General features: G+C 38.8%; 1 protein-coding gene across 4 annotated transcripts in view; it reads left to right on the top strand.

Annotated features, from left to right (window-relative positions):
• Positions 1-22,276, top strand: part of LSM14A (LSM14A mRNA processing body assembly factor) — a 59,808-nt gene that overhangs the window by 11,156 nt on the left and 26,376 nt on the right. For all 4 annotated transcript variants that reach the window (XM_003281274.4, XM_003281275.4, XM_030820222.1 and 1 more), the window contains exons 2-3: positions 15,001-15,164; positions 17,160-17,289. In XM_003281274.4, the coding sequence (XP_003281322.2) occupies positions 15,001-15,164; positions 17,160-17,289 (294 nt within the window). The remainder of the gene's footprint in view (positions 1-15,000; positions 15,165-17,159; positions 17,290-22,276) is intronic.

Below are 22,276 nucleotides of genomic sequence, written 5' to 3'. Positions count from 1 at the left end.
CGGGTGCAGTGGCTCACGCCTGTAATCCCAGCACTTTGGGAGGCCGAGGCAGGCGGATTACGAGGTCAGGAGTTCGAGATCAGCCTGACCAACATGGTGAAACCCTGTCTCTACTAAAAATACAAAAATTAGCCGGGCGTGGTGGTGTGCACCTGTAATCCCAGCTACTTGGGAGGCTGGGGCAGGAGAATCGCTTAAACCTAGGAGGCAGAGGTTACAGTGAGCTGAGATCGTGCTATTGCACTCCAGTCTGGGTGACAGAGCGAGTTCGTCTCAAAAAAAAAAAAAAAACAAAAAAAAAACCATAAACCCATAAAGGACAAAGTAGATTTGGAAAGGAGACAACATCAACACAGTTTAGAAGGCTGAAAAGCAAATAGATGAGTTTAAATGACTTAGCAAAGTTGCGAGCCGCAACCTAAGTAGGCAGTGGGAAAAGCCAAGATGTAACTTGACTTTCACCCCAAACTCCTAAAAGGCTCAGGAGTTGACATCAACAGGCACAATGGAAACTAGAAAATTGAAGTAATTGGGATGAAGGGTGTAAGTTTTGGGTATAAGTTTAACTTATTAACTTTTAACTTTATTGGGTATAAGTTACATACTATAAAATTCACCCACTGTAAGTGTGCAGTCCAATGAAAGTTGTGTATCCATCACCACAGTCCAGTTTTCTAACGATTCCATCAATTCAAGAAGCTTCTTTGTCGATGTTAGTCAGTAGCTGCCTAGGACCCCCAGTCCTAGGCAACCTCTGATCTGCTTTCTTTTGTAGACTTTCCTTTGCTTTTTTTTTTTTTTTTTGAGACGGAGTTTTATAGTTGTCACCCAGGCTGGAGTACAATGGCGCAATCTTGGCTCACTGCAGTTCCGCCTCCCGGGTTCAAGTGATTCTCCTGCCTCAGCCTCCCGAGTAGCTGGGATGACAGGCATGCGCCACCATGCCAGCTAATTTTTGTATTTTTAAGAGACGGGGTTTCACCATGTTGGCCAGGCTGTTCTCGAACTCCTGACCTCAGGTGATCCGCCTGCCTCGGCCTTCCAAAGTGCTGGAATTATAGGCATGAGCCACTGCGCCCGGCGTTTCCTTTGCTTTTAATATGTAAATTATACTTATTAAATTGATTTCCTAATATTAAAACATTCTTGCATTTTTAGAAACCTTAAATTTCAAACAACTGTATTTCTCTATATCAATGATCAATTGGAGTAATTAGCCATTATCTATAATAGATTCATTACATGGAGTTCATGGTAGATTTCAGGGAGTCTTGATCCGCTGAAGTTATAAGCAATTTTTATTTACATACAGAAACATTTGGGGAGAGGGTTCATAGATGTTAATTTTCCAAGACCCAGATAAATACAAGCTACCTTCGCTATGCCTAAGTTAAAAGTTTTAACATATCTTTTCACTTTTCTCCCTTTGTCCCATTTTCCAGGTTTTATCTAATTTGGGGTTTAAGTTACAGATTGTTATTATTACATTGCTTCTATTTTTAGAATCCTTTAAGAGCAGTTTTATTAGCAATGTTGACTTAGATAAAACTGAGTTTTTTGTTTTTTATTTTTGAGACAGAGTTTTGCTCTGTCACCCAGGCTGGAGTGCAGTGGCGTGATCTCAGCTCACTTCAACCTCCGCCTCCCAGGTTCAAGTGATTCTCCTGCCTCAGCCTCCCAAGTAGCTGGGATTACAGGTGTGTGCCACCACACCCAGCTAATTTTTGTGTTTTTTAGTAGAGATGGGGTTTCACTATGTTGGCCAGGCTGGTCTCAAAACTGACCTCAAGTGATCCTCCCGCTTTGAGTTCCCAAAGTGCTGGGATTACAGGCGTGAGTCACTGCGCCTGGCCCTGAGTTCTTATTTTACAGCTCAACAGTATTAAAACTTTGTCTGAAATTTTTTTTTACAACAAAGAAAATTTCTGTGGATTGTTATTCTGAGCTGCATGTCTGCTGATACCTCTTTTGTTTTCTCTGTGTTAATATTTTGCATTACCTGATATCTTCCACATTGTTCCATTGTCTGCTTGCATTTACTGCTGCATGTGAGATGTTAGATACCAGTCCGATTCTCTTTTGTATGTAAAGAATGTAATTCTCGGTGGGCTTTCCCACACACTTCCCACTGGAACTCTTGTAGGGCTTTTTTCTTCCAACATTCCTGTCTTGTAAGGAATGCATGTTGATCCCAAGAATCAAGCCTTTCTTTAGCTCAGGAAAACTTGTTATTCTTTGATATTGCTTCTCATTGTGGAACTCCTATTGACAGTCCATTTTAAACATTTATGCTCCACGTTGTTTGTTTTGTTTTCCAGCTTTTAACCCTTTCTGCTGTAGATTCTGAGAGAGTTCCTCAAACCAGTCTTCTGATTCACCGATTTGGCATTCACTAGTGTCCCTTCTGTTTGATGCTTCTATTGAGTTTTCGTGGGTATGTGTGGTGGAGATGTGTGTTTCTTTAAAATATTTGTGTTTAAGTAGAGAATCAGTGTACTTGATAAAAACATTTCAAATACATACTCAGTGAAAAGTGCAGTTTCTTTCCATACTGTTGTAGAGATACACAGTGCATATATAAGCATATGTATAAAAATACCAAAGTTGGCTTTTTGTTTCCTATTTACTTCTCTTTTCTTTCACAGCCTGCTCTTGTTAGATTTTAATAAAATTTTCTCTTCTTTCCTGTATTGAATTGGTTTGCATTGGCACTGTGTGCTCTGATTGTCAGTCTTGATCTCCTTTCAGTCTGGCTAGTCTTCATGTGGCCCTTTTATTTTTACTGAAATTTGTAAACAGAAGTCTAGAATGATTGCTTTCTTTACCTGGCATATGCTCTTTTTTTGTTTGTTTGTTTTGTTTTGTTATTGAGATGGAGTTTTGCTCTTGTTTCCCAGGCTGGAGCGCAACGGTACGATCTCAGCTCACTGCAACCTCTGCCTCCCAGGTCCAAACGATTCTCCTGCCTCAGCCTCCCAAGTAGCTGGGATTACAGGCGCCCACCACCACGCCCGGGTAATTTTTGTATTTTCAGTAGAGATAGGGTTTCATCATGTTGGCCAGGCTGGTCTTGAACTCCTGACCTCATGAGATCCGCCCACCTCGGCCTCCCAAAGTGCTGGGATTACAGGCATGAGCCACTGCGCCTGGCCGGGGTGTATGCTCTTTTAACAGTGACGTGGGTCACTGTCCAATTTCCCGATACATAGTTCCCCAGTGAGACTGACTAGTATGTGAGGAGTCCTCACTGAACAATTACTTATTGAGTGCACATGGGGGAGATACCCTCTTTTAAAGAGTGAGGAGTTCATTCCTTTGGCTAATTGGTTAGTCAAAATAGCACAGTTTAGTCTCCTAATTGACATTATTTATTAACTTCTGTGTGGTGTAATGCGTTTTAAATTATTTATTTATTAACTCTGTGCTAGTTCCATAGAAGGTACTCTTTAGAGTCTAGACTCTTGGTAGCCATAGCCACCCTTTGCCATCTTCCTACCCAGCAGATACATAAATGAATGCCCATGGTTAGGGAAAGTGCATTCAAGCTATGAACTTAGTAGGATTTCTAAGGCGAGTTCACATCACACGTTGGAGTGAACAGTGAATGCCCAAACCAGACACCTGAAATTTGTCCCTTTCACTCATACTCTGTATTCATTCAGTTCTTTGGATTTTACCTCCCAAATACTTTTGACTCCATCTGCTACTTCTCTGCATCTTCCCCAGCCCAGGTTTTCATCACCTCTTAGGTGGTCCACCATGGTCCCTCTTTCTACAGCATGGGCCACACTATAGCACAAGTAATCTTTTCAAAAGACAAAATCAAGTTGCTTTCTTTTTTTTTTTTTTTTTTTTTTTTTTTTTTTTTGAGATGAAGTTTCACTTTTGTTGTCCAGGCTGGAGTGCCATGGCGCTATCTTGGCTCACTGCAACCTCTGCCTCCTGGGTTCAAGTGATTCTCCTGCCTCAGCCTCCTGAGTAGCTGGGATGACAGGCGCCCGCCACCATGCCTAGCTAATTTTTCTATTTTTAGTAGAGACAGGGTTTTACCATGTTGGCCAGGCTAGTCCCGAACTCCTGAGCTCAGGTGATCCACCCGTCTCCACCTCCCAAAGTGCTGGGATTACAGGCGCGAGCCACTGCACCCGGCCTCCAGTTGCTTTCTTAAAACCTTTTAGTGGCTTTCTATTCTTAGAAAAACTGGAATCCTTACCCCACTCTTTGATGCTTATTCAGCTTTATTTCATAGCACACATCCCCTTCTGCCCTTTACTTCTCTTTCCTTTTTTGTTCCATGAACATACAGGTCATTCTTCTGACTTCACCCTGCTCCTGTCCCATATTCATCACTAAATCTCAGTTCAAATGTTTATGTTGCCAAAGAAGCTTTCTTTGGTCTTCACTCTGTTGTTTTATCTTTTTTTTATTCTTTATGAGAATAATAACCACTTGTACTGTACAGAATTCCTGTGAGAGTTAACTAAATTAATACATATTATAGTGTCTAGCATATAGTAAGTACTCACCAAATGTTAAGTCAGTGCAAAATCTTATATCTTTTGTGTTTTTTCTTCTTATATATTCTCAAGTTCTTGTTTCTGACTTGTCCTTATACCCATCCCCTTTCTCAATCTTTACTGTCACCCTCCATGATTTAGAAAATCATTGCTTCTTGCTTTGAATCTAGCCTCCTCCAATAATTTCTCAATCGTAAAAACTACTTAACAGTATTTACATGGCCACTGCTGGTGGTATTTTTTTTTTTCCCTGAAACACAGATCTAGCTGATGTCCCTCCTAAAATTTTTTTTGTTTGTTTGTTTGTTTGTTTGTTTGTTTGTTTGTTTGTTTTTTTAGACAGAGTTTCGCTCTTGTTGCCCAGGCTGGAGTACAGTGAATCTTGGCTCACCACAACCTCCGCCTTCCCGGGTTCAAGCGATTATCCTGCCTCAGCCCCCCAAGCAGCTGGGACTACAGGCGTGTACCACCTCACCCAGCTAATTTCTGTATTTTTAGTAGAGACAGGGTTTCACTATCTTGGCAAGGCTCGTCTCGAACTCCTGACCTCGTGATCCACCCGCCTCAGCTTCCCAAAGTGTTGGGATTACAGGCGTGAGCCACCGTGCCCGACCCTAAAAAATTTTTAATGACTACATTCCTTTCTGGATAAAAATCTAAATTTAGCAGAGATCTTCCCTCCCTATCGCCCTGCTTGTCCCAATGCTTTGCAGGGGGTAGGGGGGCACATGTTGTACCTCTTTCTAGAGTGCCCCTCACTGGATTCTTCTGTAATACTCACCCTAAGCACCAAGCATGTAAAAGCTTCTTTTCTGCCCCCTTAAATTTTCTGTACTTACTATTTAATAAGCTCTTCATTCAAGAGAATTACTCAGCTCCTGCCATGACTATATGTTAGACACTATGCTGTGTGCTAAGAAACAAAAGAAAACAACAGAGACAAGGTTCTTGAGGACACAACATTTAAGCTGGGGCCTGACAGATGAGTTAGAATTAGCCACATGTAGAGGCTGTCTAGGAAGATGTTAAGGCTGTCTGTTATGTACAGTTACATAAGAGAGACCCTTTGTAAATGTGTTTTGCTTTGTAATAAACCTTCTAAGGAGCCAGTATTGTTTTGTTATTACATCACTATCTAAATTTTCAAATTGCCTTTTTGGTTTTATAAGGACAAGATGGGCTCTTAACAAGATGGCTTTGGGGTTTTTTCAGTCGAAGATGATGTAACCTCTAGAGTTAAGTGGGAAGAAGTTGATTTTGAGAACATATTGCAGAAGGTACAAGGAACGTCATCTGGGTTATGACCTCTGGAAGTGGAGGTAGTTTTTTTTCATTGGGTCACCAGTGCTTGGCATGTGATCTGTGAGGTGATTGAGAATATTGCAGACACAAGGGCAGGAGTAATGCCTCTGTTAGGGGTGTTAAGTTCATAGTGGGTTCAGGAAGAGATGGTGGAGGCTGAGGAACAGATGTTTTCATTCAGTGCAGTAATATTTGCTAACAGGAAGAAAGTAGTGTGGGTAAGGGTGAAGAAGGGGCCAGAGAAGAGAGTGCAGATGTGCAGAAAGTGAGAGTTTGTGGAAGCAGGCTGTGATGTGGTTCCAAGAGCTGGACTGTCGAATCTTATTTTTATAAAGCTCTGCTCTTAAGTAGAAAACCCAGAGTCAGCTTTCTACCATTCTACCTTCAGGGCCTGGGCAAGAGTACTGCGTTATAGAAGAGATGGTGCTTTTTAGTATTTAAGTAATTAAACCTTGTTGTATTAAATCCATGTATAATACCTTATTCCAAGATATCTCAGATAGTTTCAGCAAGAGTTTGTGTATGGCACCAAGTGGACAAGAGCTGTACTTATGTATAAATGTCAGAAAGAGAAGAAAAGTACTAACTGTAACTTTTTTGTTTCCTGGTTTGCTGCTTTTGCATGTAGACTGTTTTTTAAATATGCTGAGGTTGGGTTTGTTTTTCCCACTTTCCCATGCTATCAACATCAGTTGTTATTTACTCTAAACAGTTATTCTTTCATTTTATCCTAAGTGAGTTTCTTTTATAATTTAATTCAATTCCCTTGGTATTAAACACTGTTCAGTACTTCGGAAGTAGCTTACTTAATAGCTTTTTCTGCTGTGTGATTTATTCAAGAAATACTCAAATGTCAGCTATATGTAGAGGACTGTGTTAGATTCTGTAGGAGTTGCAAAGATGATCTAGATACAGATCTTTCTCCAGATCTTTAAATTCTAGAAGGGTAGTATAGACAGAATGATAGAATGCTGTGTGGTTTTCAAAGGAAGAACAGATTACTTCAGCCCAGGTGGAGTTGGGTGATGGCTAATTTTATGTGCCAACTTGACTGGACCACAGTGTCTAGATATTTGATCAAATATTCTCGATGTTTCTGTGAAAGTATTTTTTGTATGAGATTGACATTTAAATTGGTAGATTGTGAGTAGCCTCCATTTGTGGGTGGGCCTCATCCAATCAGTGGAAGGCCTTTAATAGAACAAAGACTGACCTCTGAGCAAGGAGTTCTGCCAGCCTGCTCTGTAGATTTTGGATTTACCAGGCCTCCTTAACCCCTTGGGCCAATTCCTTAAGTCTCTTTCTGTGTTTGTATATGCACATCTGATTTATTCTGTTTCTCTGTAAAACCCTGACCGATACCTGGAATCTTCAAGTTGAAATTTAGGATAGGGGGAGAGATAAAAATAGAGGACTGAAAACCTGATCTGTGAACTGAGAATAATGAGCTTTGTTGGAATTTAAGTTTGAGTATGTTGGGACCAGGTCTTGCAGCTGATACTTGACTGAAGAGTTTTAACTTTACATCATAAATCTTATTCTAAGTTTTCATTTGAACTTGGTCTTAGTTTCTTAACTTTGTAAGCGTCTTTTGGATAATTCAGTGTTTCATTTGTTGCTCTCAAATTTTGGTATTCAACAGACTTGTTTCTTTTTCTTTCCGGTTAACATTAGAGCCTAATTTACAATTTTTAGTTCATGTCAAAAAAAAGTTCAGGCTGGGTGTGGTGGCTCACGCCTGTCATCCCAACTCTTTGGGAGGCCGAGGTGGGCAGATGATAAGGTCAGGAGATCAAGACCATCCTGGCCAATGTGGTGAAACCCAGTCTCTAATTAAAAAAATAATAATAATACAAACATTAGCCTGGGCGTGGTGGTGCGCACCTGTAGTTCCAGTTACTCGGGAGGCTGAGGCAGAAGAATTACTTGAACCCAGGAAGTGGAGGTTGCAGTGAGCCGAGATCGTGCCACTGCACTCCAGCCTAGGCGACAGATCAAGACTCCGTCTCAAAAAAAAAAAAAAAAGAAGTTCAGGCTTTGGGAAATTTTTTTCTTCTTCTTTTGAGACAGTCTTACTCTGTTGCTCAGGCTGTAGTGTAGTGGTGTGATCATAACTCACTGCAACCTCCACCTCTGGGGTTCAGGCAATTCTCATGCCTCAGCCTCCTGAGTAGCTGGGATTACAGGTGTGTGCCACCACAACCGGCTAATTTTTTTTTTTTTTTTTTAATTAGAGACAGGTTTTGCCATGTTGGCTAGGCTGGTCTCGAAGTCCCAACCTCAAGTGATCTGCCCACCATGCCCAGCCTGGAAAATGTTAATAGTGTCATTTGGGGGGGTACTAGCTTTACTTAACTATGTATTTTAAGTATATAATGTTTATCATGCTTAAATTTAGAACATTTTTGGTATTTTATAATGGAGGTATTGTATTGGGAAGTTTGTCACTACAACTCATTTCTCTGGCCTTGTACTATGATTTTATATACAAGTATTATATACACTAACAACCAGTTTGGCATTAGGATGATGTTTGAGCTTAACTAAATCTGGAGACTGGATTAGATGAGTGATTTTGCCAAATAATTTGACCCTGTTTTTTTTTTTTTTGTTGTTGTTGTTGTTGTTTGTTTTTTTAATGCATGGGATGCATTTCTATTAATAAATCTTTGGTGTTATTTCAAGCTAGAAATATAAAATTGATTCTATTTTTAAGACTAATAAAATTATTAGCTGGGCATCATGGCTCACACCTGTATGTAATTCCAGCACTTTGGGAGGCTGTGGTGGATGGATTGCTTGAGCTCAGGAGTCAGAGACCAACCTGGGCAACATGGCGAAACCCTATCTCTACAAAAAATACAAAAATTAGCCAGGTGTAGTGTGTGTGCCTGTAGTTCTAGCTACTCAAGAGACTGAGGTGGGAGGATAGCTTGAGCTGGGAGGTAAAAGTTGCAGTGAGCCAAGATGGCACCATTGCACTCCAGCCTGGCCTGGATGACAAGAAGGGATGCTGTCTCAAAAAAAGAAAGAAAAAATTATTAGAGCAATGTAGCAACATGATGAAGTTTAAAATGTAGAGGACAACCACCCCTAGTTTCCCCATTCTCCCCAACTACTTTTGTCATTCTCTGTGTTCTCTTGTAAGCTGTATTTGTAGATGTGTGTGCACATGTGTGTTTGAAGTTGAAAATTCACATAACATGCAATTAACCAGTATAAAGTGTACAATTCAGTGGCACTTAGTGTAGTCACAGTGTTGTGCAACTACTACCTCTCCTTAGTTTCAAAACTTTCCATCATCCTACTAAAATACCCCTAGGCATTAAATAATCCCTCTTCATTTCCCCCACACCCTGTTAACCACTAACCTGCTTTCTGTCTTCATGGTTTTTCCTATTTCGGATATATTATGTAAAAGGAGTCATACACTGTGTGACATTTTGCGTCTAGCTTCTTTTACTCAGCATAATGCTTTCACGCTTCACTCTTGATGTAACGTATAGCATTGTGGTTTTTTTATGGCTGAATAATATTACATGTATTTTAAAATATGTATAACATATATATAAGATATATAAAGATCATAATTTGTCTTTTCATTTGTTGATGGGCATTTGGGTTGTTTCTACCATTTGGCTGTTATGAATAATGCTGATATAAACATTTGTATACAAGTTTCTGTGTGAACATAATATAATCTCTGGTACTTTGTTTTGGCAGCCCCAGCAAACTATATTGTGTGCTTTCTTTCCAGTGTAGTGCTTAGCACACTTGCCGGACTGTAACTTCCCTGAGGGTGGGGACATAAATATAATGCCTGCCTAATATTACTTAAATATTCTAAGCCTGCTGAATTATTACATTTTCGTTAATTCATAATCCCCAAAATATCCCAGAATCAGATCAGTATCTATTCAGCTACATTTTGACTTAATAGTAATATTATGGCTTACTTTGAAGCCTAATGCTGTGTCAGCTTCAGAGATTAAAATGTCAGGAAACCAATAGTAATACTTACTAGAGGCATTGCAAGTGGTATTGAGTGTTTAGTGGACCTTCAACTCCAATTCAGTGACATCAAATCCAAGTAAGCAAATAGACTGAGCTCCTTGAGAATAGGAACTGGCTTCCCTAGCATCTAGCATAGTACCTGGGACAGGTGGTGCCCAGCAAGTATTTGAAAGAAATGGGATGAAATGCAATGACGTACAGCACCTATGCTCAGCTTAAAGCTCTAGTCACATTACCTATGGGTATTTACATTGGAATGTGTAGTTGCTGTAGAATCCCAAAATGAATACTAAAGTAAAAATGTTCTTTCTCAAAGTACTACGTGTTATGAATAAAAAAAAAATGATTAGAACATCGTTCAGATTTTGCCAGCCAGACAAAGGCATTTGTGCTGTAATCTGAGGTATGCCTTCCTGCACTAAGAGGAACAGGGTTTATGGGAAAGCTAGAATTAGGAGCAGACCATTTGAAATCTGTGCATCTTTGTAATTTAAGCACTAATGTAAACCTAATAAAAAGATACTAGTGTGCTTAAAGATAAGTTAAAATTTTTAAACAAATAATTCGGTAAATTTAGAACTTTCCCTTTAAAAAGAGTAAAGGTGACCAGAAATGGTGGCACTACTCAGGGCTAGCTGTATTTAACTGTTGTTACCTGCAAATGCAAAAACTAAATAACATTTTAGGAAAAATTGGAAATGAACCAATGTGATTTCCGAATGTACTGACATAATTCCCTTATTTACTGATTGCATATGAGCTAATGTATGTGTTGTAGAATAGTTCCAGTAGTTCTTTACCTTTTCTGTGCTTATCATGCCTCCTTCCTTTCTACTGTTAATGCTCAAGTTTTAATCTTCCAGACTTCTCATTTGTTCTGTAACAGTATCTTCTAGCACATGTGCCCTTCTAATCTCTCTTGTGGAATTTGTTCTTCACAATACTACAAGAATTCTATTGCATTGAAAACCGCAAATCTTATTAAGCCAGCCTCCATCATTAGAGCATGTTTCTCAAACTGTTGGTGTGTGCAAATCATTCTTATTCTGTGGTTTCTATTTTCATGCTTTTTCAGTTTGCTTGATTTGCCATATGATAGAGGTTTTCTTCACACCATATTTTGGAAAGTATGCTCTTAGTTTTAAATTCTACTATGGGTTATTTCCAAGACCCATAGTAGAATTTAACAAATTCTTTCAAATAAAAAATTTTAAAGCCTTCGCTTATTATCAACTAGCCAAAAAAAAAAGTGTATCAAGTGGCTCCTACTTGACATGATGAGAGATGAAAGTGTAAGTTTAGATACTACTATTGTCGAGTTTTCCTCTCTCTCCATTCATCTTAATCTCCCAATTTTTGTTAAAATGTTGTGATATACTGTTCTTAGTTTGTTTCACTTTGTAACTTTGTAGTCTTTTCCAGAACTATTTCTATTCTAGAACCAAAGTAAATTGTCATGTGCACTTCTGTGTTTAAATGAATTTATTGTCCATTTCTTATCTTTGGATAACACTTTTTTTGAGTTCTTTATTTTGATATACCAAAGCATAAGTCTCTGTGGCTTGTAGTGGTCTGTTTTTTGTTTGTTTGTTTTGTTTTTTTCTGGAAATACAGTGAAAACTTTTGATGAAATTTAGGCCTTCATGTTAAGACATTTCTATTCTGTTATGTCTTTAATTATATTTTTCTTATTCTTTTGTCTATCTCAGGGGCAGCAGTTAACTTGGATCTTCATAACTATCATCTCTCTAACCTTTTTAATGCTGTAGTACTTTTTCATGACATCGTTTACATTTTCTCAAAATTATTCTCTTCTAGTGATTTGGTTTTACTGCATTGACTGTTGATGCATTTTTTAGTTATGCTGTTTTATTTATATTGTGTAATTTTCTTTCCTTAATTCTGCATGCTACGCTTTCAATGTTGTTTTGAGCATAAAAGTCTATGCTATCTGTTTTTCTTGTGAATGTCGAAGCAGTTGTTTCAGAAAATTTCTTCTATTTTATGTGATAAATACTAATACTGAATGTATTTCATCTACCTTTTGAAGACTGTGTACTCTCTGTCAGGGCAAACTGCTGGTAATGGAAAAAAAACAAAATAAGCAAATGAAGACCGTGTCCTCTTTGATTCTTCTCTTCTTCTTTCCTGCCTTTTTTCTTTATTTTGATATACCTTTTTCCTTCCTTCCATCATTGCCTCCCTCCTTTCCCTCTTTTCTTCCCTTCTTTCCATCTTACCTGTAAAATTTTTCTTGATTCCCTGAGTTTTCTACTCTTTTTTTCTTTAGTAGGTCCTTTCAGTAACTGCTGCTTGCCAAAACGTGAAATGCAGATTCTCTTTTACTTCACTCTGAATTCACCTGGCTAAGCTCTATTAGGCCTTAGGAAGCTTAATAGAGCTTGTCTAATTTTGTGGAAGAAGGGCCTTTGACTTTTTCCCCCTCTGCTTCAGGATGATCTCATTTGCTACTTTGGAAGCATGAGACTTTATTCGTTGTGATGGTACTGAGGTTAGGGGTGAGATTGATTTATTTGTAATTAGTCCTTTCTCCTCCTTATCATTCCTTTTGGATAAAAGTAAAAATATAAAATCCTCCTGCCTGCTAAAGTACTGTTTGGCCATCAGAGAAAGGGAGCTTCAGGTAGGGCATTCCGCATTTTTTTACTCATCACACCTGTGTCCCTATCCCCATCTTAACAAGCTGAAGATGCTAGTCAAAATTTCTCTGCGGGGAGGAGAGGGCAGAGGATACTCACGTATGGATTCTGGACTTGGTCTTTCAGTTTCGACTAACTCATTCTGTATCTGAATGATACTATTTAATAACATTTCGTGGTATGGGTTTGAGAACTTTTCATGATTTTAGGGATGTTTTAACTTCCTTTTTCTTTCCTCTAGTTTTAGGGAAGGATCTTCTGCCAAACTACCTGTGCCACTGTCTTTCCTGGAAGTCTCATAAGTACTAGAAAGAACTTTTAGAATAAGTGTAGGACATTATTTACACTGAAATAACATTCTTTTTTTTTTTTTTTTTTTTTGGAGTCAGATTGTCACTCCATCACCCAGGCTGGAGTGCAGGGGCGCCATCTCAGCTCACTGCAACCTCTGCCTCTTGAGTTCGGCCAATCTTCCCACCTCAGCCACCTGAGCAGCTAGGACTACAGGCTTATGCCAACATGCCTAGCTAATGATTTTTTGTATTTTTAGTAGAGATAGGGTTTCACCATTTTGTTGAGGCTGGTGTCAAACTCCTGACCTCAAGTGATCTGCCCACCTCGGCCTCCCAAAGTGCTGGGATTACAGGCATGAGGCGCTGCATCAGTTCTGAAAAAAAAAAAAAAAAAAAAAAAGCGTATGCATTAAAAATGTTAAGGGGGCCGGGTGCGGTAGCTCATGCCTGTGATGCCAGCACTTTGGGAAGCTGAAGCGGGTGGATCACTTGAGGTCAGGAGTTCTAGACCAGTCTGGCCAACGTAGTGAAACTCCATCTCTGCTAAAAAAAAAAAAATACAAAAATTAGCTGGGCATGGTGGCACACACCTGTAATCTCAGCTACTCAGGAGGCTGAGGCAGGAGAGTTGCTTGAACCCAAGAGGCAGAGGTTACAGTGAGCCAAGATTGCGTCACTGCACTCCAGCTTGGGCAACAGAATGAGACTCCATCTCAAAAAAAAAAGAAAATAGAAATGTTAAGGGGTTTACTTCCTTTAGGATACTCTTTAAATGAAATATGTTTCATATTCTCTATTTGGAACTTCTGTATGGATGCAGACATTTTCAGAAATCTCCCAGGACAATGAACCTGAAACTTTTGTATTTATAAGAAACTTGGGGATTTGGTTATTTTATTTACTTATTTTGAAATAGGGTCTTGCTGTGTCACCCATGCTGGAGTGCAGCCACGGTTCAGTACAGCCTCAATCTCCCAGGCTCAAGCGATCCTCATACCTCAGCCTCCTTATAGCTGGGACTACAGGCATGCACTACCACACCTGGCTAATTTTTAAAAAATTTTATTTATTTTTTTGTAGAGACAGGACATCACTATGTTGCTAGGGCTGGTCTTGAACTCCTGGGCTCAAGCAGTCCTCCCACCTTGGCCTCCCTTAGTGCTGGGATTACAGGCATGATGAGCCACTGTGCCCAGCCAGAAATTGGCTTAAAATGCAGATTTTTGGACCCTGTCCCCAGCAAAAAGATTCGGTAGAAATCTTTATTTGTAGCCAGCTTACTGTGTTGCAGGTGGTCCCCAGTTTAACTTTGAGTAATGCTGTCTTCATTGTTAAAATAATCAGATTTAATTATATGGTAGATATTTTAGGTAACTAGGGTGTTTCAGGCTGTCCCATGGGGCTGAGTAGCTGGCAGCTGCTCGGCTTGGCTTCTAGAGGACTTACTGCTCAGCAAGGTAAATGTTATTAATACCTTCATTGCTCTCTGTGTCCCAAAGGTCAATACCCAAACTTTGAGATTTTGTAGACTGGAGGAATCTTTGTCTCCCCCTCCTTCCCCAAGAAAGACATAGGTTGCTAATTTTTATTTTGTTGAATGAGGACATTAAAAATAAATTAACTGTGAGCCAGGCACAGTGGCTTAGGCCTTTAATCCCAGCACATTGAGAGGCTGAAGCAGGAAGATCACTTGAAGCCAGGAGTTCAAGACCACCCTGTGCAAAATAGCAAGACCTCATCTCTACTAAAAAATAAAAAAATCAGCTGGGCTTAATGGCACATGCCTGTGGTCCCAGCTACATGGGAGGTTGAGATAGAAGGATCGCCTGAGCCCGGGAAACTGAGGCTGCAGGAAGCCATGACCACACCACTGCACTCCAGCCTAGGGGACAGAGATCCAGTCTCATCAATAAATAAATAATGAAAGGACATTTTAACACCCCACTACAACCACTGAAGAGACAAATAAATAAGAATATAAGAGGAACACAACCTCATAATACTGATAGTCTTTTATATTGCATATATTTAACTTAAGGCAAAAGCCACTCTACTTTCCTCTTTAAAAAAATTGTTTTAGCTATAGATTAATGAATACTTCCTCAGACATTTCAGAACTACTGTTTAGTACTTGAAATACAACATTTAGAATCTGGGGTACTACCTTAATGTGATGAGTAGTCACACATCTCATATCCTTTGTTTTCTTGCCAGTTCGATCCTTTGGTACAGAAGACAGACCAACAGATCGTCCAATACCACCTCGAGATGAAGTCTTTGAATACATTATATTCCGTGGGAGTGACATTAAAGACCTTACTGTTTGTGAGCCGCCAAAACCACAGTGTTCTTTGCCTCAAGACCCAGCTATTGTTCAGGTAACTGATGGTAAATTTGTCTTGGAGTACAGGTAAACTCCGCACAGGGTTAGCCTTGGCTTTTTTCTCTCTAGTTGAATGTTCATGTAGCTTATCATTTCCAAGTTACCTGGATACCTAAAATTACTGGATAATGTTCTCATATAGGTTTTTCTGTTTGTATCATAAATTAGAACTAAGGTAAGAAACAGCTGAGGAATTTATTATGAAATATTTTCTAATTTCAACAACAATTACCATAGCTAACATTGAAGGCTACTCTGTAGAAGTGCTGTGCATATAAGACACCCTCTGAGGTTGGCACCATAATTACTCTCACTTTTAACAAGTGAGGAAGTTCAGGTGGAGCCACAATTTGAACAGATCCAGGCAGCCTGCTTCAGAATCTAGGATCCGTGCTACCATGCTATTGAGATATGGTTTATATTGCAAACCTGGGCAATAACAGCTACTCTTAGGTAAGATAATTAGGCTTAATGGGAAAAAAAAAAAAAAGCAAAATCACATTGTTCTGCATATGTTATAATATGCAGTGTTGGTTTTTTTTTTCTTTTTTCTTTTTTTTTTTCTTTTTGACAGAGTCGTTGGAGTACAGTGGCGCGAACTCGGTTCACTGCAACCTCCGTCTCCCGGGTTCAAGTGATTCTTCTGCCTCAGCCTCCTGAGTAGCTGGGATTACAGGCACGCACCACCATGCTCGGCTAATTCTTGTATTTTTAGTAGAGATGGGGTTTCACCATGTTGGCCAGCCTGGTCTCAAACTACTGACCTCAGATGATCCACCCACCTCAGCCTCCCAAAGTGCTGGGATTACAGGCATGAGCCACCGCGCCTGGCCTGCAATGTTATATAATAAGAAAACACAAACATAAATGTATTTTAACGTATTTAGATCAGCTCTTAAATCTCCCAATGTAAGCTTTTTAATAAGGAATTGTAAATTTTGTTCTTGCAGCATAAGCTGGAGAAATTCTCTACTCTCATCTGCCCCTACCCTTGTTAAGTCTTATTGGTGAAAGGAAGCCTGAAGTGGAAATGTGAATCTCTCTAAATGGAGAAGGAAAAGACACATTCTTAATAGAGATAGCTCCCTACACCAAACACTGGTGTTACCTTACTGTCTCTTTTATATGGCTTTTGATAATGCTCCAGGAAACCAGTTATTTGAGTAATCAGTTTTATGGAAGGAGAAAAACTAAGAGAGTGCATATGAAAATGGTGTTGAATAACTTCTTCCAGTAATCATAAACTTCTACTTGATCTTCTTATTCATTCATTCAGTAGTATTTACAGAGTGTCTGGCATGTGCTTAACACTAATAGTGAACACACAGAAAAGGTCCTGCCATCAGTGAGTGTATGTCCTGTTAGCCTTTAATACACTTCATGTTTATATTATGAAACAGTTTATAATAAGATAATATATGAAGTATACATGTATTGATATATGTTATATAATATATCTTATATGGTTTAGGTTTAAGTTAAAGTTTTTATAAAATGTTCCTCAGCTTAATGTAACTATAAGTAAAAATGTAAATGGTTTTATGTGGGATATGTTTGTTTCTACATCTGTGAATTTAATAGTAGGCCTCAAATGATTGAAAATAAGAGTAAAATCGCACGTGAGATTTATATCAACATCAGACTAAAACCCATTATTACTAAGTGTGATTTTTCTCATATTTTTCTTTAAGCAAAGTTACTTTACTTAAGTAACTTTCTTTCCTCAATCTATAAAACTCAACTCAAATGGGGAGTTTATTGTAGAAAAAAGTATTTGTAAGTCACATTGAGTATAATTGGCACATTATAGACAGATACTGAAATCAAAAGGTTGTTCGGCTATTTTAATATTAAGTGCAAATTGTAATTCATTTTATATCTAGTAGTTATAATTTAATAGTTTTCTTAAAAGTGTAAAAATCTGGAATTTTTTTTTCATTATATACATGTTGCTTAGAGCTTGGAAAGATAACTCATGATTTTCCTTCAGTCCTCACTAGGCTCATCGACTTCTTCATTCCAGTCCATGGGTTCTTATGGGCCTTTCGGCAGGATGCCCACATACAGTCAGTTCAGTCCAAGTTCCTTAGTTGGGCAGCAGTTTGGTGCTGTTGGTGTTGGTATGTTTTCTTTTTCTTTTATTTTTTTGTTTTTGTATTCTTCCTTTCTTTACCCCAAAGGTATAGAAACTCAACACAAACTATTAGAAACGTTGTTTGATGTTCCTTTTGTAACTTTGTTTTATGGTGTTCAGAACACATTTTGATGATCTCTTAAAGCCTTTATTGATATTAGTGGGTTTTTAAAAGTCAGCTTTCACAAAGTAACATTTTTTTTTTTACACCTAGGTATATCCAATATCTACCAAATCTTATTGGTAATTGGTTTTTTTTTTTTTTTTTTAAAGACAAAGTCTCGCTCTATCACTCAGGCTGGAGTCCAGTGGCACTATCTTGGCTCACTACAACCTCCGCCTCGTGAGTTTAAGCAATTCTCGTGCCTCAGCCTCCCAAATAGCTGGGATTACAGATATGCATCACCACACCCAGCTAATTTTTGTATTTTCAGTAGAGGTGGAGTTTCACCATGTTGGCCAGGCTGGTCTTGAACTCCTGACCTCAGGTGATCCACCTGCCTCAGCCTCCCAAAGTGCTAGGATTACGGGTGTGAGCCACTGCGCCTGGCCTGGATTTTAATTAATAAATTTTTCTTTTTAATTTCTTTTTCTTTTTTTTTGTTGTTTCTGAGGCAGAGTCTCGCTCTGTTGCCCAGGCTAGAGTACAGTGGCATGATCTCCACTCACTGCAACCTCCACCTCCCAGGTTTAAGCAGTGCTCCTGCCTCAGCCTCCTGAGTAGCTGGGATTACAGGTGTGCGCCACCACTCCCGGCCAATTTTTTTGTATTTTTAGTAGAGATGGGGTTTCACCATGTTGGCCAAGCTGGTCTCGAACTCCTGACCTCAAGTGATCCACCTCAGCCTCCCAAAGTGCTGGGATTACAGGCATGAGCCACCAAGCCCAGCCTAAAATGTTTATTTTAAACACATAAGACATGCACACATAAAGATACACATAGCATGATTGAGGGCTTGGTGTTTTGTTTCTGTAACACTGGATTTGAAACAAAACTGTAATGAGAATGTATAGCAGGGCTGGGTGAATGACAGGCTTGCTTATGGCTGGAGGGTCAAGGGCTATTGAGTGCAAAAGCTGGATGTAATCAGATTGGCTCAGTGTTTTTTTGTTTTTATAGCTGTGCATTTTAGTGTTTAAGTACACCTTTGTTCCCACGGTAAAGAACAGCTTTTTTAAAAAAATCACTTCTCGGCCTTTTGGCTAAGATCAAGTGTAAAAAAAAAAAAAAAAAAAGCTTTAAATCTCAAGCTTTTGCCCCTAATCTTTTAAAATTTCATTGAAATAATTATCAGTTTATTGTTTCACTGCACCACAAATTTAGTTTCAGGTGTATCTTGAAACTCATTGATATGCTAATAAGTTTTATTAACATTATTAAATTCCTTCCTATGAATATACTTTTTATACAGATGTGACTTAAGTATTTAAATGTTTTACTTATTCACAAAATAACAAAGAATGGCAAAAAAAAGCAAACTAAAACTGAATGAGCTGGGCACGGTGGCTCATACCTGTAATCCCAGCACTTTGGGAGGCTGAGGCAGGCGGATCACCTGAAGTCAGGAGTTCAAGACCAGCCTGACCAACATGGAGAAACCCCATCTCTACTAAAAATACAAAATTAGCTGGACGTGGTGGTGCATGCCTGTAATCCCAGCTACTAGGGAGGCTGAGGTAGGAGAATCGCTTGAACCCGGGAGGCAGAGGTTGCAGTGAGCTGAGATCGTGCCATTGCACTCCAGCCTAGGCCACAACAGCAAAACTCCCGTCTAAAAATAAATAAATAAAACTGAATGAATATAAACAGAAACCACAGATGCTATTACATATTAAATTGATAATATAACCACACAGAGGAAAAAATAATTCAGATAACTTTTACACTCTTAGTAGGATATATTCTAACAACAAATAGAACTATTAAGAAAACGTGACTTTGATTTGTATTATTGGTGTTATTTTTTATTTTTTTTTTGAGATAAGATCTGGCTCTCACCCAGGCTGGAGTGCAGTGGCACGATCCCAGCTCACTGTAACCTCCGCCTCCCAGGCTCAAGCCATCCTCCCACTTCAGCGTCCTGAGTAGCTGGGATTATAGGCATGCACCACCGCTCCCGGCTAGATTTTTTTTTTGTATTTTTTGTACAGACAGGGTTTCCCCATGTTTTCCAGACTGGTCTCAAACTTGTGACCTGAAGTGATCCACTCACCTCGGCCTCCAAAAGTGTTGGGATTACAGGTGTGAGCCACTGCACCAGCCAGGTGTTAATTCTTAAACTGTTTTGTATGTATTTTAGGAAAGGGCAAATGAATAAAATACTTACGTTGGGAAATAGTGTTTTTACCATGGAGAAGGAAGATATAAATATGAAATGGGAAAGGTGAGAAAGAACCCTGTGGTGCTGAATGTAAATAGATGGTATGAGTATGGACTCATTTATTAAAAACTGGTTATTTCCTAGCTCTGTTCATAGAAAGGACCTAGAAACAATGGAAACCCCGTAGCAAAGAACACATGTAGACTCAGCTTTTAGTTTCTAAATACCACTCCCCACTAAAAGGAACAAGGGCCTATTGAAAAACAAAGGAAAAGACATACTTTTTTCACATAAAAATGCCTGCTAATAAGTAGAAGGAGTGGTAGATAAAGAAAATTGCCATTTTCTAATCTCAGTATAATAATTAGCGAGGATTATCATTAGATGCTGAAGTCATTGGGTGAAAGGTGTTAGGGCAGGATATTAAGGTGATCTTAAAGTATCATCCCACAATTTACAAAGGGGGAATGTACCCTTGTAACACAGACATCTAGTGGTTACCAACTTCGTCAAGTGCTCAAGTTTAGCATTGCCTTAAGCAATTATGTGTCTCCTGATGTGATGATTGGGGTGGGGGTGCAAAACATAATATCACCTTTGTGGGGTTCTTGCTGAAAATGCAGAATCTAGTTTTGAAGAAATGGGCTTATATATCCAGAAGGTGGGTTGTTTTGCAAGACAGTTATCCACACTTTTCAAAAGATTCAATATTACAAAGAATGGAGAGAGGCAGCAGAACTGTTTTAGGCTGGCAAAGACTGAAGAGACATAACATCCAAATATAATACAGAATCGAATCCTGGGCTTTTAAAAAGTTGGCGTGTTTGTTTCCTGCAGGGGAGAAAAAGAAAACTTAAAAAGTTGGTGTGAAGAACATTTTAGGGACTATTAAGGAACTTTTGAGTATGGACTAATCGTTGGATGTTGTTATTACTGTTAATTTTCTGGTTAATCATATGGGAGAGTGTTTTTGTTTGGGGGAGGTGGTTTTGAAGTATTTAGAAGTAAAGGGCCAGATTGATTTTAGCCTCTCTAAACAAAAGAAAAATGTGCATATTAAGGTATAAAGATGGAGAAACAGTGGGTTTGGTTAGATGTTAGCAGTTGATGAGTCTAGGTGAGGAATATATTGATATTCTGTGTACTCCTTCAATTTTAACATAGGTTTGACATTTTTCATAATTAAAAATTAATTCCTTTTAGACTTATTTTAGGTGAAATAGTGTAACTTTGGTCCATAAATTTCCAAATCCAGTGGTAAGATCAATGTTAGTTATTCATGTTAAATCAAGATATACTGTATGTTAACTATAACTTAGAATCCTTTCCTGGAGATTCAAATAAGGAATGATTGCAAATTGTATTATCCTTTTTGAGGCTCCTTTGACTAAATTAAATAGTTAACTGACTTTGAGATCATCATTATACTTCTTATGTTACCATGAAGTTTATGTAAGTAATTATGTTCAAAAATTTGAACAGGATCAACCACGTAGTATCTATATAGTAACTATTGCTTCTGCCATTCTTCAAGGTTTACTCTCTAATCAGAGTATTTTGTGGTTGTGAAATGCTTTTTATAAATATTTTAATCTAATTTTAATATTATTGTGCGTTGTTAGTTTATTACTTGGGTGTCACAAAAGTAGAAGGTTTTACTGGTGTTTTCCATGTCAGTAGAATAATTTTTGCAGGGTCAGGTTATTTTTGATTAATTGATTTCCATAGTGGTTAGGATAATTTATGAAGTGGCTAATTAGAAAACTAAGTGTTAGAAGTTACCAAATGAGGAAGAGGAAAGCTGTGGCATTGGTCAAGGTGACAGATGTTTTTCAGAAAAGGAATTAACTTAAATTTAGCTTGTGTTTTGAGATGGCGTCTTGCTCTGTCACCGGCTAGAGTGCAGTGGTGCGATCTCAGCTCACTGCAACCTCCTCCTCCCGGGTTCAAGCGAGTGTCCTGCCTCAGCCTCCTGAATAGCTGGGGTTACACGCCACCACACCCAGCTAATTTTTGTATTTTTAGTAGAGACAGGGTTTCACCATGTTGGTCAGGCTGGTCTCAAACTCCTGACCTCGTGATCCACCCGCCTCGGCCTCCCAAAGTGCTGGGATTACAGGCGTGAGCCACCGCGCCTGGCAGACTTTTCTTAAAACTGATGCAAAAATAATTCTTATGTGTAAGAGATGAGATCATTACTGGCCTTAATTTCTGAACTCTTGGAAAAATTAAACATCTCACAATAAATGAAGCATCAAAACAGTATTTCCCTATGTTACCATTGAACAGTAGCAAGAGCTTACTGCTGCAGTTAGAAAAAGGATTCATAGAAACAGTGAAAGGTATAGATTGACCACCTATCTAAAGTAATTCTGTAGCAAGGATTAAAATGAAGAAACATGGAGCAATTAGATATTTTTTCTGTTATATTTACTCCAGTTGATAAGGTCAGCTGGTTGTTCTCAAATAATTGAGACAGGTTGACTAGCATGTCATGGCATGCTGTTTAAGTCTCATAATCTTATGTGCCAGATGGAGGAATATTGGCTGAATAGACCATCAGTGGGTACATTTTAGTTGATTAAATAGCCAAACCATATTGGAAGATGGTTCTCTTAGGTCTCCAGTGTTTTGTAGAGACTAATTTTTAAT

This window comes from Nomascus leucogenys, chromosome 10, assembly GCF_006542625.1.
Source record: "Nomascus leucogenys isolate Asia chromosome 10, Asia_NLE_v1, whole genome shotgun sequence".
NCBI lineage: Eukaryota > Metazoa > Chordata > Mammalia > Primates > Hylobatidae > Nomascus > Nomascus leucogenys.
Note: the sequence above shows the minus strand (reverse complement) of the source record. Positions and strands in the feature narration are given on the sequence as shown.